This window comes from Nyctereutes procyonoides, unplaced genomic scaffold (genome assembly GCF_905146905.1).
Source record: "Nyctereutes procyonoides isolate TBG_1078 unplaced genomic scaffold, NYPRO_anot_genome, whole genome shotgun sequence".
In the NCBI taxonomy this organism is placed as follows: Eukaryota; Metazoa; Chordata; class Mammalia; order Carnivora; family Canidae; genus Nyctereutes; species Nyctereutes procyonoides.
Genome location: NW_026575133.1, coordinates 24,351,489 through 24,366,219, shown reverse-complemented (window position 1 = coordinate 24,366,219; position 14,731 = coordinate 24,351,489). Strand labels below are relative to the sequence as shown.

The following is a 14,731-nucleotide window of genomic DNA, read 5'->3' as shown; positions in this document are numbered from 1 at the left end:
TCTCCACATCCCACTGGGGGAGCAGGTGATGTTACACAGGGATGCTGTGAGCACAGGGGGATGATTCTGGGCTGAGCTGGTATGAAACCCAGCACAGGCCTGGCACACAGTGGACACTTAAATGGGAGCTATTCCTTATTTCTACGTATGCCCCCACACTGGCCACCATACGGCAGCCACACACTGTGATCTCAGAACCAGGGAAGGCCAGAAAGGGAAGGAGGACCCCGGGGGGCTGGCAGGCTGCCCTCTTCATTTTACGGGTAAGAGAAAACCGGGCTCAGACAAGCTGCATCCTGGCCCGGTCCAGCCTAGATGAAGGGCATCCCCCCATCCTCCTGTCCCCAGGGCCACATACATGCTGGCAGGACCCAAGGTGAGGCCACTGCCTGATTGCTTCCAACCATGGGTTTCTAGGAGAGCAAATCAGGTCCTTATTCACAGCCAAGGGTCTAATCTATCATTTCATGTGGCTCTTCTGGCACCTTTAGCAATATCCCAGGCACTTTGCAGAGGAAAACCAAACAATAGGTATCTCCCTCGGTGCCCTTTCTTTCCTGCGGTTCTCCGAAGGAACTTTCTCCCCCTCTAGCCACCTCTGAAAGCAGGCACACCCGCCTACTCACGCCTCTGCTGTGCCCCACGCTGTCTGCACAATGGACGAGCAGACTTTTCTAACAAGTGCAGCAAATCAAACAGATCTTTGTACAGCCCAATCCAGGGGGGCTCTAAGCAGTCACGATCCCAACCGTAAGAGTCCTCATTATGTAAGCGGTTTATATTTAGCTTCATTGGAGTTTTCCAAGAAAGAGAAGCAGAAAATCCCTGTTCAAAGACTCCAACTGATGTCGTGAAAAGTTCTGTGGGGCCGTGGCTCGTGGCAATTACCAGCTCCAACCCTTCCGGGTGGCGGTTGTCTCTCAATCCCCTGTGATGCTCATTCTTTCCAAAGCTGCCATCCTAAGAAAGAGGCCGGTGCTGTGCGTGTTTGTTTTTAAGAATGGAGATTGTTCTTTGCTTTGTTGAAAAGCAAGTCAGGCAGAAGGAACGACAGGCCACAGGAAAGAACAGAAGCACCAAATCATCCCCAGATGCTCCCAGGATGAGTGGTTGGAAATTCTAGAAGGCGCGCATCAGCTCACATCCTTCCCTGTGCATGCACTTCCGTGGAGCAGGCGGATGGACCCTACACTGTAACACACCATCATCTTCTTCTCAATTCTTTCCTAAAATATCCCACCCATGTGTGGGCATGAACTTGTACCCACAAGAAAGGATAGTTTACTTCCAATCACATGTTTGATCTAGGGCTTACAATCTAAGGGTGATTTTTTTTTTTGCAGTATTATAGGAAATGAATTTTTAGATGTTTCATAATATGGAAGAAAAAATGGGAACGCTAAAAAACTCTCAGCAGTCCTTCTGGCTCCTTCTCTACTTTAAAACCAAATAAATTGCAACGATTCCCCTCTCAGGGCCCAGCCCCCAGGCTAGCCATGCAGAATCAGATCCTACTAGCTGATGAGCTGTCAGAGACGGGAGAGTATGAAAATCGTATTTGTCAGACACCAGCGAAGACATCTACCCTCCCCAAAACTGGTCCTAACCCTTTTCCCCAGGACTGGGGAGCAAATCTGCTTAGGAATCGGCCCCAGAGTGTCTACCCTTTCTAAAATAACGGCCTGTTTGAACCCAGGACAGGTGGAAAGAATTCTACCCATTTTTTTGTAAAACCAATATCAAGGTCAAAATGTCATTTGACTTTACAGTTCCCCTGGCTTCTGGCCAGGGTAAGAGGATGAATGGAGGCCCAGCCATCAGCTTGCTCCTTCTCCTCCCTTACCTGGGGTGGCCTTGAGCACAGGTGTGTGGACACCCCACCTGTAGGTCTCAGCCCCATCCTTGGTTCCTCCAAGATACAAACATGGGTATAGTCAACCTGGGAAGATGGGCCATGGGAAGGGGACCAGATGTGCTCAGGAAGTGGCTGCCCCTAGGAATCCAGAGTGTGGTCTAGGAGATTGGCCCTGCAGCCTCACCACGTAGAGAGGACTGTGGCTGGAGGAAAGTCAGAGTGGGGCCCTCTAAAACACACAACCCAATGCAGGAAGGTAGTGCAGGTCTAAGGACAGTACTACCCAGCCCCCTAATCAGCTGCTGGGCCATTTCTGGGACCACCTGGCCCCTGACCAGCCTGTAGAATCACTTCTGGGACCACCTGACCCCTGACCAGCCTGCAGGACCATTTCTGGCAGTCCCTATCTCCTTCCAGCTCTCATATTAAACTTCCATGCTGGAGGTAGTCCCACTCCTGCTGGTGTAACTGGAGGATGCACACACAAAACACAAGCCAGGTGAGTAGGCTGAGACTGGGGACCGAGATCTATCCCATCCCCTCCTACCTCGAGCAATCATACTTGAAAGGTAGGGAAAGGTCTGTGTTTTAAGTCACACTAGGGAGACAGGATGCTGGAAAGTGATATGAAATCAGGGGACTTGTGGTTAATGAGGGATAAATGAACGATCCTGCATGGGTTTGGGTATCTCTGGCTTTCTCTCCTTTCCCATTTACTACCTACCTCCATTCCCCAGCCCCTGGAGGCTATGGTCTTTACGCAAATGCAGATTCATGTGGGCTGTCTAGAACTAGTGTTCTTATGGGAATCAAGGGCCAAATATTAGAACCCAAGATAGGATTCCACACAGAAACCTCCCAGACCCACTTGTCCCCTCAAACCCAATTCTGGATGCCAAGTGAAAGGTTCCAGGACTAAATGAGTGGTTTCCCCACAGGCCAGCCCTAAACATCATCAAAGCAAACAGAATAATCCACTGTATCTGTTCACTCAGATACAGTGAGCAGAGCCTGGAGCAGAAAGATGCCAGTGGCTGGGGAGTGTCTAAGGAGCTCCAGTGGGTAGCCCCCATCCAGCTGCCCCAGCCCAGGGCTGCTCCCAAGCTTCCCCGGGGGGAGCACCTGACCTTGGTTACCTGGTTCTTCCAGGGGAGGCTGTGCGCTGATCTCAGGCTCTAGAGTGACTTCGGGGGGCGGCGGGGGTGGGGCTGGTGGAGCTTTGACAGGAGTCGTGGACTCGGGAGTCTCAAATGCTTCTTCAGAGTCAGAACTCCTGATGGAGAGAGAAGAAGAAAAGCACAGGATTAGGCAGGGGCCAGGGCTGAGTCTGCTCCGAGGGGCCGGGGGCCAGCGCTGCTGAGGCTGTGTGACCCTCTGACCCCTACCCGGGACAGCGAGATCCAGGCTTGTTGCCCAATTTAACTGTTCAAGGAAAAGATGTGAGGAAAGTCATTTCCCAGCATGATTCCCAAGAGGGAATCTCATTATCACCAGCTTTGTTCCCAAATGATGTATGCTTTGAACTTAGCCCCGTGAGAAATACATATTTCTGGCCTCAGTGACAAATACAAACACAAGGGAACCTTTGATCAACTCTGGCACCAATTCAGTCAAACTGATATTCCCAGAACACATTACGATGCCATGGTTCCAACACATCATAGGGTCCATACTCCATGAAACCAAATTTCATATGGTCTCTCCCCCCATCATTCTCTCCCCTGCCCTTCCTTCCCAGAGCTTCTCATAACTTATTCTAGATTTATTCACTTCCTCATTGTGTTATCTTTCTCATCTACTGAGCTCCAAGGCCATGAGGGCAGCAAGCCTTATTGATCACAGCATCTCTGAGCCTAAGCCAGGAGGCAATGAATAAATATCTGTTGAATGAATGAATGAACGAACGAACAAAAGTAAGCTGACAAGCCAGCTCGCTGGAGGATGTACCAGACCAAGACATAAAACCCAGCCTGCTGACCTCACTGATAACGATAACAACCATTGCCGCTCTGCTGGAAGGTCTGCTCTCAAGGAAGATTCTTCATCCAGGGAACTGGACCAAACTTCCACCCCAAGGACATCCCACTCAGAAATAAGAGGGAGGCTGCTCAATAAACTAAAGCCTTGTCCTGGACTCTAGAAAACCCAGAGCAGACAGCCCTTCTCCATCATCCTGCTTCTCCCAGGGGCTCAATTTTGAGCCAAAAAGAATGAGACCCTCTGGAGCCAAGCATGTGTCCTCAGGCTGCAGGGGCTGCTCCTCCCTTGCCCAAGATGCCCTGAACCAACCTCACTCTGAGGATGCCAGAGTGTGAGCCACAGCAGCAGCATCCCCTGGGCTGATTCCCACCTCGAGAGATATCGTAGAGAGACTAAAATGCCATTTATTCATTTGCAACAGGGAAGGTAATCATCAAGAGGGTAGATACTCAGGACTGCTGCTGGCAAAAGTGACCCAGCAGACAAATCTGGGTGAAGACACACAATCAGAGGGTGACGAACCAGGTGAGTCTAGAGCATGAAATGCTCACGTTGCTGAGCTCATGCTGCTGAGGGTCAATGGACTAGTGACCTCCACGCAGGACAGCATCTTCTAAAGACTATCTGCCAGCAGGCGGAGAGAACCAGGAACCAAGCCAATCTCCTCCACCGTCAGCCAGCACAGGAAAAAGGAGCCATCCGGCGAGTTTTCCTTCAGAAAAAAATCTACACATTGACGTTTTTTACAACTTGTCAGTGACTCATTTTATCAGCGCCAAAGACCCCACCCCCAAGAACCCTGGCTCCTCCAACCAGCCACAAGGCCCTCCAGGGACCCAAAGAGACAGAACAGAAACCTCAGAGCTGCTTTTGACGAGATCCAATGAGCTGAAGCTTGCACGCTATCAAATTTCACGCGTAAAGACTGAACCCACACAAACAGGATGGGGGCCAGCTGACTTTTTACAAACACATTAATATCAAAGGCCTTAGCTTTTGTCTGGGGGACATGAGGATACACACGTGGACGACAGCAGATCAAGGTAGCGGAGTTTTGCAGGGCCTGTTCGCCAGCATGAAAAACACAAGGATGTCACTCACTGGAGTATCAAAGAGGAATAAGAGTTCGGGTCCCCCTGGCGGGCCCCGGATGTCACCCTGCCCCCGTCGCTGCCCACGTCAGGACAAGGTGCACGGAGCCAACTTGCCTCTTTCCAGAGCTTCCTTGGAGGGCCATCAGGCTGGAGTCTCCACTGCTGGTCACCGCAGTCCACATCCACTGGGCCCATTCCACCAAGGGCCACATCCGCCAGGTCGCAAAAGCCATCTCTGCCGAAGGACAGCCTCTGTCCCGTGAGGTCCCAGCCCTGATCCCCTTGCCGTACCCCTGGGATCTAAATGTGTCCAAGATGTCAGGAGGAAGTTAGCCACACTGCCGGCCACGGACGTGGTGAGCTGCTCCAGCGTGCGGTGGAGGCACGGAGTGAACGGCTGCGCTCTTCCCGGGGCTTCTGCAACCCTGGGCCCTGGCGACGTGCGGCTTTAGAGCACAAAGGACCCCTGCTCTTTCCCAACAGCACAAGCAAGCCACAGGGAGGGCCGGATGCTCTCGGGTCCGAGCTGCTGAATTCCAATGAGGTCTCCCCTGCTGCAGCTGCCCGGCCGGTGCACCTGCTCAGAAGGAGCCACATTCACCGCTGCCCGCGCGGGCGGGAGAGGGCACACCAAGCCCCTTTGTGGTCCCTTGCCTGTTTACCACGAACCACTTCTGCATCAAAACACCACGGGCGACCGTGGACCACAGGAATGGCATTTACTTCCGGTGATGCCCGCGTGGTGTTCACATTTCCGCTCCCTCTCCCAGGAGCAGAGAGCAAGTTAATTAGAGGAGGCGGATGGCAGCTTTTTTAATTAGCTCTTTTCCCCCTGTTCAGTTTCCCAGAGGGCTCAGAAACATTTCCAAGAGCAGGGATTTCTGCAGTCCACCCACAAAGAGCCTGTACATAAAAATAAAGCAGCACTTTGGAGTCCCAATGCATAAAAGCAGCTCCCCTCGGCTGTTTTTTTTTTTTCCTACTAGAAAAAAATAAGTACAATAAATTATTCTGTTAAGGCTCCATGCACTTTCAAAATGAAAGAAAGGGAAATTAATTTGCCGCAAAGATGCATTAGAAAGAATGTGCCACTCCAGTCCGCTAAAACGTCTCTAAATTAGAGGAAAATGCATTTACCAGGATATGCATACACGATATTCTCTACACAAGGTAATATGGAAATACACGTAAATAAAATAAGATGTATGTCTTTCCGTAAAAGATAGCTCTTAATGACCAGTCATGAAATATGAGGACTTTAATTCCTAGCATGAAAAGCTTTATCATAGTTATATGCTGAGCTGTTCTGTTCTGTGTCAGGCACCGGGCTAGGCCCATTTGTACCTTTCTCTGTAATCTCGAAAAACAGCCTGCCTGCTGGAGAACAGGCCCATTTTCCAGATGGCATAACAATGGCTTAGGGAAGCAAATTACTTTGCCCTTGGCCATCTAGTTAGCAAGCCCTGGAAGTTGGGCTCAAATCCAGAACTGTCTGCCTATAAAATCTGCCCTCTTTTTACTGTATCAGTGGTTTCCAAACATTTTCGACAGTAGAACTCTTCTTCCAAATGAATCCTATGCACTGAGAAGAGCAGGATTTCATTTATTTTATAAGCTCAACTTAGAAGATATTCTTATGACAAAGTCCATCACTGGGAACAACAAAGCTATCTTGACAAACTTGATAACTTGACACCAGGGGTTTGGATGCCAGCGGCAGCCTGGGATCTGCTAACTGCTCCCCAGGTTGCACATTACCAGGCAGAGTCCTGATGCAGACTGATGAGTGATTGCAAACAGCACCTGTTTCTTAACAGTTTGTCCTGTGATCACGGATATTCTTTAATAAGGCAGACAGGGCCAAACAGCTACCTGACAGTACAAAACCAAATTAATCCATCGGCACAAGGCAATATGCTGGTGGTATCCAAGGCGACACAGTATGGTGGATCCAGAATGGAAGGAAAGATAGAAACACGTAACCCCAAGGGTGCCTGGGTAGCTCAGTGGTTGAGCGTCTGCTTTTGGCTCAGAGCATGATCCCCAGGTCCTGGGATCGAGTCCCACATCGGGCTCCTTGTAGGGAGCCTGCTTCTTCCTCTGCTTATATCTCTGCCTCTCTCTATGTGTCTCTCATGAATAAATAAAATCTTAAAAAAAAGAGAGAGCGAGAGAGAGAGAGAGAGAGGAAGAATCATGTAACCCAACGCCAAGTACAGAGAGACTGTGTTAGCCACGGAAACCAAACCTGCCAAGCTCCCCAGGTGTGTGTCAACAAAGTTTTAAAGTATCATTTCAAATATTTCCTCGGATTTCAGAGAATATATAGTTCTGAGGTCCCACTGAGCAGAGTCTGAAAACCTCTGCTTCACACAATGAAGAAATCAGTCCCTCCACAGATGACACACTGTGTTAAAATACAGCACTTCGTGGAAACTGTCCCCAAAGCAAGACAGCTGGCAAAATGTAGGACCCTAGGGCTGTTGCACTATCTTTTTGGTTTACTTTCAATATTTTCATGTTTTACTTTGATGAACTGTAACAACAAAATAGTATAAGATCAGCACCCACACAAATACATCAATGTAAGTTAGCAAAACACATGGTAAAGTTAGCATAATATGATATAATCACACACATATACGTATATACACAAAAGCATGTGTGAATGTGTATGTGTATAAATAAAACATAGGTATCTTCCTTTTTTTTAAGCTTATTTATTTATAATCTCTACACCCAACGTGGGGTTCAAACTCCAGGCCCCAAGATCAAGAGTCACATGCTCTACAGACTGAGTCAGCCAGGGGCCCCAAAACACGGGTATCTCTCACTAAAGAGGTGCTATAAATGTTGTTTTTTGGCTTCTCACTAAGCAGTTACATTTTGCTCAAGTCTTACAGGAGGTAAATCAAGGGCGTGGGAAAGTAAATCTCAAATACCACAGAATGAATCTTCCAACTCTGAAGATGGGAGAAAAATTCCCATTCCAACATGCTTATCACGTCCTTTTTTTTTTTTTTTAAGATTTTATTTTTATTTATTCATGAGACAGAGAGAGAGAGGCAGAGACACAGGCAGAGGGAGAAGCAGGCTCCATGCAGGGAGCCTGATGTGGGACTCGATCCCAGGACCCCAGGATCACGCCCTGAGCCAAAGGCAGATGCTCAATCACTGAGCCACCCAGGCGTCTCTTATCACATCCTTCTAAACAAGCAAGGGAACTGAGGCCAGGGGAGCTGCGGTGACTTCCCAAGGTAACCAGCTCGTTTTGGCAGAGCCTTGGCTGGACCTTCAATAGAACTGGCCTGTTTTCATTACACACTGTGTCCAAGTAGGAGCCTCCCCCATCCTAACTGCAGTGCCCTGCTACCTAACTGCATTTCCCTGCCAGGAAATCTAAAGTTACCTCTACTGAAGTGCTATCTCGTTATCAAGAAATAGTTCATTCTTCTTTCTTTCAAAGATTTTATCTATTTATTTTAGAGAGAGGGGGAAAGAGAGAGAGCAGGAGCTGGGGGAGGGGAGGATGGAGAGAGAGAGAAAGAACTCCTTGCTGAGCGTAGAGGCCCAGGTGGGGCCTGATCCCATGGCCCCCAGATCATGATCTGAGCCGAAACCAAGCGTCAGACACTCAACTGACTGAGCCACCCAGATGCCCCAAGAAGTTATCTACCTAGAAAGTTATCTATTTCTACGGCAATTTCTCAGAATTCTAGTGAAAGTGAGCCTGGGAATAGAGATCTTGGAACCACCTCCTGAGAGTGAAAGGCCACAGTGCAGGCACTCTAGAGGCAGGTCCCCCTGGAGGGCCCACCTGAGCAAGAGGTAAGTGGCCCTCAGGCCTCCTTCCCTTTGAGACCAAACCCAGAGAGAGGCGACAGTGCTGGCCCAAAGCTCTACACTTTGGCTCACACCCTCCAGGCTGAAAGACACCTGCCATTCCTGAAGAGAGAGAGACCCTCCAGAAACAACACAGAGCTCTCGGCAGATCAGACCATCTCCCTCATCTCTGCATCTAAGAGTTTGATGGATTTGTGCAAGAAAGGGTATTTAAAAAAAAAAAAAAAAAGGGTATTTTTGAAATTGTCCTGCACTAAATTCTATCAAATTCTATCAAAATACACCACGTTGGACAGCCTTGTCAAGAAATGCGACAGTCCCTGTCGCAACACGTGTGCATACTCTCGCACGCACACCCACACACACTTTCCTCCTCCCTAAAGCAGCTTGACCAGATTGGTCATTTGGCGGCGGGGGGGGGGGGGGGGGGGTTGGCTGAAAAGGCTCTTTCACTTCAATGTGCCCATCAGGCAGAGAGGAAAGGAACCTGCTCTGCAATATCGCTCCTCGACATTTAGGTCAAGGGAGAATGTCATTGCAACAGGACCAAATGCTAAGACATTTCTTGGACTGTCAGGTGACCAAGGAGGCCACGTTCAGGTGCCGTCTTCCATGAACACAGAGCTAGTTCTGGCAAGCCAGGTTGCTAGAGTTTTCCAGGCTGATGCTCCAGGAAAGAACCAAAGCAGATGACAGCACACTTCTCCCAAGATTCCCAGCACCTAGCATCTGTCGGGTTGCTACAGCAGGTCCCATTTTCAGATTCAAGTAGCTAACAGTTGGGGGCCACTTGGAGATACCATCGGGGGTCCAGGGGCACCAGCAGTCGACACACTGGCCGCTTCTAGGCTAGGTGGCATTCCAGGGAGGGAAGCGGCCTGGTGAAGGCTAAGAGCACACGCAAATAAGCAACCCACCCAGATCCAATGGAAGATGGGAGACAGAATTTCCCCCAAGGCAATGAGCACCTGCCATAGAATTCCTTCCAAGGACGTCACTCACTATAACTGGGTGAACTCAAGCAAGTTCCCTGACCGCCTGGGCCCTTGGATTACTTATCCAATAAGGGGAAAAATAACTGTAAGGATAATCTCTTCCCCTGATTACTGCCGTTCTGATTCTGCCCGTGGCCTCCAGCCACTAGGAAGCAGGGGGAATGTGACCTGCTAGCAAGCTAAGTCTCCTATTTTATTTAGTCACAGCTACAGATTTGGGCATGAAGGAGAATCTGGAGCCTACACACTACGTGGGACGGCTGTCCTGCCAGGCCGCCTGTGAACAGAAGTACGTCCCGCAGGACACCGGGCCTCTCAGGGTGATCTTCATCCTTCCCTTGAGGTGCACACAGCCCACAAACTCCAGCGGTGGGGGGGGGGGGGGGATAGTGTTTCCAGAATGGAGGAGGCTCGGTGCGGCGTCGTGCATGTCTGGGTGCACACACACATGTGCCCAACGCAACATCCCTACACACACTTCGTTCTGCAACCGCCTAATTTGCAACAACACCAGGCACTTAGCCGAAGAGACACTCCAGTGGCTGAGTGCTTTAGGGCAGGCAGGGTAGAAAGAAGCCTGAGCCAGCAGCCCCGCGCTCCTGATGCCACCTGTTTGCAACGGGATCCTGGAGAAATGCCAGAATGCCAATCAAGTCTCAGGACTTGACAAAGAAAGGGACTCGACTGCCTCTTAATGCCCTTGCCTTCTGCAACGATATCTCCGAAATCTCATCTGTGTAGCTGAACTCCTTGCTTGGGTAACCTAAGCTGGAATCTTTAAAGTCAGATTCTTAAAAATCTAACCAGAAATAAGATATTTATAGATGTTAGCAAGAAAAGAAAAGAACACATGGAAATGAGAAAGACAGAAGAAGGAGCTTTCTACAGACTATCGTTAGGAGTCCTTCGCTTTTCTCTAGCGAGAACTCCAGAACACCCTACCTGGTCAGACTGTGAACAAGCAAACCAGCCAGCTAAGACTTCACCGGTGATCAAGGGAACACAAAAACGTCTCTGTTCAACTACGTGTGCTAAAGATTCGGCACTTTCCTTGATGAAAAGCTCTTCTGGTATTGTCTGACAACACACTTATCCTTCTTTTATATACTATTCTCGTAGCTTTGTGCTATGGACTGGATACGTGTGTCCCCAAAATTCATGTTGAAATCTCGTTCCCAGTGTGATGGGTGTGATTCGAACCTGATCCAGCCCTTGGATAAGGATAAGGATAAGGATAAGGATAAGGAGATAAGGATAAGGATAAGAGAGTGTCCTTATAAAAGAAATCCCAGGGAACCGCCTTGCCAGGCTCTCACCAGACACCAAATCTGTTGATTGGGGATTCTCCAGCCTTCAGAACTGTGAGGAATAAATGTTTGTTGTTGAAGCTGCCCCACCTCTGGCACTTTTGTTTAACCTAGCCTCTACAGACCAAGACAGTTTGGTACCTAGTTTCTGAAACCAAAACAAATCAGAAAGGGCAGGGCAGATGGGTGTAGGGACAGCATCTATGAAGCCTGAGGATCTGTGAGACAGAAGGACCATAAAAGACGACGCAAGAACTCAGAAAGAGCGTAATGTCTGGTCACCCACTAGGGCAGGCTTCCCCAGCACCTGGCAAGTGCCAGACCCGCCCCCAGCACCACACACTGTTGACGTGGGCGTGGTGGGTTCACGTGTATAGTCAGCAGAGCTCCAAGTTGAGTAATAAGTAGGAAAAAATAGCAAATTAAGGAATTATATATAGTATGAGCTTATTTGGGATATGATAATTATATAGAAACATAAATATACCAAAACATCCACGCACATTTACATAACATATACCTGTGTAGAGACAGGAATATACGTGCACAGAGGTAACATAAGTGTTGTTTTTGTAATCAGAAAAGATATCTCAGCATGAGTACACACTCACTTTGCTACAGAGAAGGATGCCGGCCTGAAGAGGACAGGGCCCAGCCACGCTGCTGGGGACACAAGGGGTCTTCCCAGATCTGCTCAGCATGCTCTCCCCAAGCCCAGGTTTCCAGAATGCAAGGAATGGGCCTCGGCTGGGTCTGATTAGCTGGATTTTGTGCAGGGTAGCGTGGTGTAAGAGGAGCGGACCAGGGGTTTGGGGCAGGGGCAGCAGCTGGAATATAGCCTTCCTCCCTGCACAGCCCAGGGCAGACACACCTGCCTGGGACCTGCCCTTTCAGGTGCTCCCACAACCAGCAGAAAGCACTCACCCTGCCTCCTGGGCTCACCATGCACAAGCCACAAACGTCTGCTGTCAGGGTCCTTTCCCAGGCAGGACCTGGGCACCAGGTTGGGGGCGCCTCCCCCAGGGACTGCTCATCTCAGCCAACCTTACAGCTTGTTCTTCAGCCTCCTCACCTCTCTTCCCACCTGACCCCCACAACAGGCAAGGCACGGGGACACAGGGACATTGTTCCACGACAATCTCAGTAGGATTTGTCACCTGTTCTGAGCCAGGCACCTGGGCGGCCAAGTCAGACACACCAGCAACCTGCTCTCAAGAAGCTCATGAGCGTCCTTCTGGGACCCGAGGTTTACAATCCAGAGCCAAGGGGACCTGTGACTCATTGAGGGGCTAAAGAGTCCCACGGGGCAGAGCCGAGACAAGAGCACGTCTTGTGCCCCTTGTCCCAAACCAAGTGGCTTCTTCTGTGACCCCAGGGCTCCTGCAAATGGCAGCTAGAGTCTGCAAACATTTGGGTGCCATCGGGTTTCCAAGGCATCCTCAGCTCTGGGGTGATGGATCAAACAATGGGGTTTCCGCATCTGGATTCATGATCCCCCCCATGGGGGCACCTGCCAGGCCAGCCTGGATCCCCTGTCCTCGGCCCTTTTCTCTCATGCTCTGCTGTCCCTCGCCATACCTTAGCCTGTCCCTCATTCAACCACCAAGGGCGTGTCCAAGTGGCCCCAGCCCTGCCCTCCTGACTACAACCACTTGAGGTTCCTGGAACCTACCTCGGGTGACAGGGGAGGTTGTGGACACCCAGACCCTTGGGGCCCCCCCCAACTGCCTTCTTCAGGGGGCTCAGGCCAGCCCCTGAATTCTGCTACCCTCACTGACTCACACCTCAGAGGGTGACATGTCATCACAGGGTCAAGGGCGACGCAAGTGCTAACAAGCTCAGAGCAGATTCTTTCCGCTCAGCAGAACAAGGGTGGTTCCGGCCTTAGCATTCAGGGTTCCCAGGTTCTTTATGTCCAAAGCACCCTCACCTAAGTGTCTGTCTGTCTCCATATCTATTTCTGCGTGTCTCTGAGACTCTGAATTGGGCTGGGTTTCTATTTGTCCTAGAGTCTCTCAGTATTTGTCTCCCTCTCCTCTGCCCTCCCTTCCCCCAGTGTGTGTGTGTGTGCACATGCCCCCCCCTCCCCCCGGGTCAAAAGGAGGAAAAGCACATTAGGAAGCTGCCCTCCTAATCTGAATCCTGTCCTTTCCATCAACAATAAAAGCTCGTGTGTTTTGACTTTAAAATTCATCACTTAAAATTTCGCCTTTAGAGTAGTCCTTCAAAGATTTGCAATTTTTTTTTTTGCAAATTATTATTAATAACAACAACAAAGGATTTGAGGACTTTCCTGCATCGGACATCAACACCCCTACACTCGTCTCCTCTTAATGTTTCAGCATGAATTCATTACTGAATCACGTTGAGGTCATTGCATTTAACATAAATATTTGACCCGTGAACAACACAGGGGTTTGGAGCACCAACCATCCCCCCTACCCATGCAGTCAAAATCCAAGTATAACTTTTGACTCTCCAAAAACTTGACTACCAACAGTCTACTGTTGACCAAGTACCTTACTGGTAACATAAAGAGTTGATTATCATGTATTTTATATGTTACATGTATTATATACTGTGTTCATACAAGAAAGTAAGCTAGAGAAAATATTATGAAAATCATAAAGAAGAGAAAGTATTGAAAAAAACACATATAAAAGTGGGGAAGAGAAAATATTACAGAAATCATAAGGAAGAGAAAGTATATTTATAGCCCTGAACTGCAACAGAAAAAAAAAAACCATATAAAAGTGGAGAAGAAAAAAATATTAAGGAAGAGAAAGTTATTTATAGCACTGAACTGCATCGGAAAAAAACCCATATAAAAGTGGAGAAAATATTAAGGAAATCATAAGGAAGAGAAAGTATATTTATAGCACTGAACTGCATTGGAAAAAAACCACATATAAATGGAGCCTCACAGTGCAAGGGTCAACTGTATACACTTTACAGGCAGATTTCACCCAGTTTGCTAAAACCCCCCGAGCAGCCCCCTGTGAGATCCAAGCAGCTGGGATAACAAATCACAGCATCACATCCTCCTGCTGAGACTGCTGACCTTGAGTGAGCCTTCCCAGACCTGAAGCTTTCCTGATTTAGAGAGTAGGTTCAGTCATTGTTATATTTCATTTATCTGCAGGAATAAATGAATTACTGAAAATCAGTAATTCCCCCGGCATTGCCCAGGGGTGATGCTCAGCCAATACCTCCCCCAGCTGGTCTCTGCGGATCAAAGACAAACTCTCCCGAAAAATTCCTTCCCAGCTCTGCTAAATAAATGGCAACGTGTGGTCCACTGTGTGTCTCAATGATGACTTTGCCCCAGAAGCAAAATGTGGCAAACCTGGGCTGGGGATGGGATGGCTAGAACTCTTTAGGAAGAAGCCTGACATTTAGAAAGTTTTAAAAGCTCGTTTTCTACCAATGTCTGCAAACAGTGCTTTTGTACGAAAAGGGAGCACTTAAATCCTCTGTCCCTTTCCTTCCGATCTCTTGATGTGACCACTGATGTGACCACGAGGAAAAGAATGGCTTGTAAACAGCCTGCCAGTTGCAGAGAAGTATTGTTCAATGCCTTGAAAACGTGCATTTCTCTTAAGGCACTGCCTACTTCAGGGTATTTTCACACCATTCTCTCATACATAATGCAACCAC

The 14,731-nt window shown here is 48.9% G+C and overlaps 1 protein-coding gene across 12 annotated transcripts in view; it reads right to left on the bottom strand.

Annotated features, from left to right (window-relative positions):
• The window catches only part of TACC2 (transforming acidic coiled-coil containing protein 2), a 207,531-nt gene that overhangs the window by 48,554 nt on the left and 144,246 nt on the right, over positions 1 to 14,731 (bottom strand). For 9 of the 12 annotated variants that reach the window (XM_055300200.1, XM_055300205.1, XM_055300197.1 and 6 more), the window contains one exon: positions 2,983 to 3,128. In XM_055300200.1, the coding sequence (XP_055156175.1) occupies positions 2,983 to 3,128 (146 nt within the window). The remainder of the gene's footprint in view (positions 1 to 2,982; positions 3,129 to 14,731) is intronic. The other 3 variants (XM_055300201.1, XM_055300207.1, XM_055300203.1) reach the window with 1 other exon arrangement.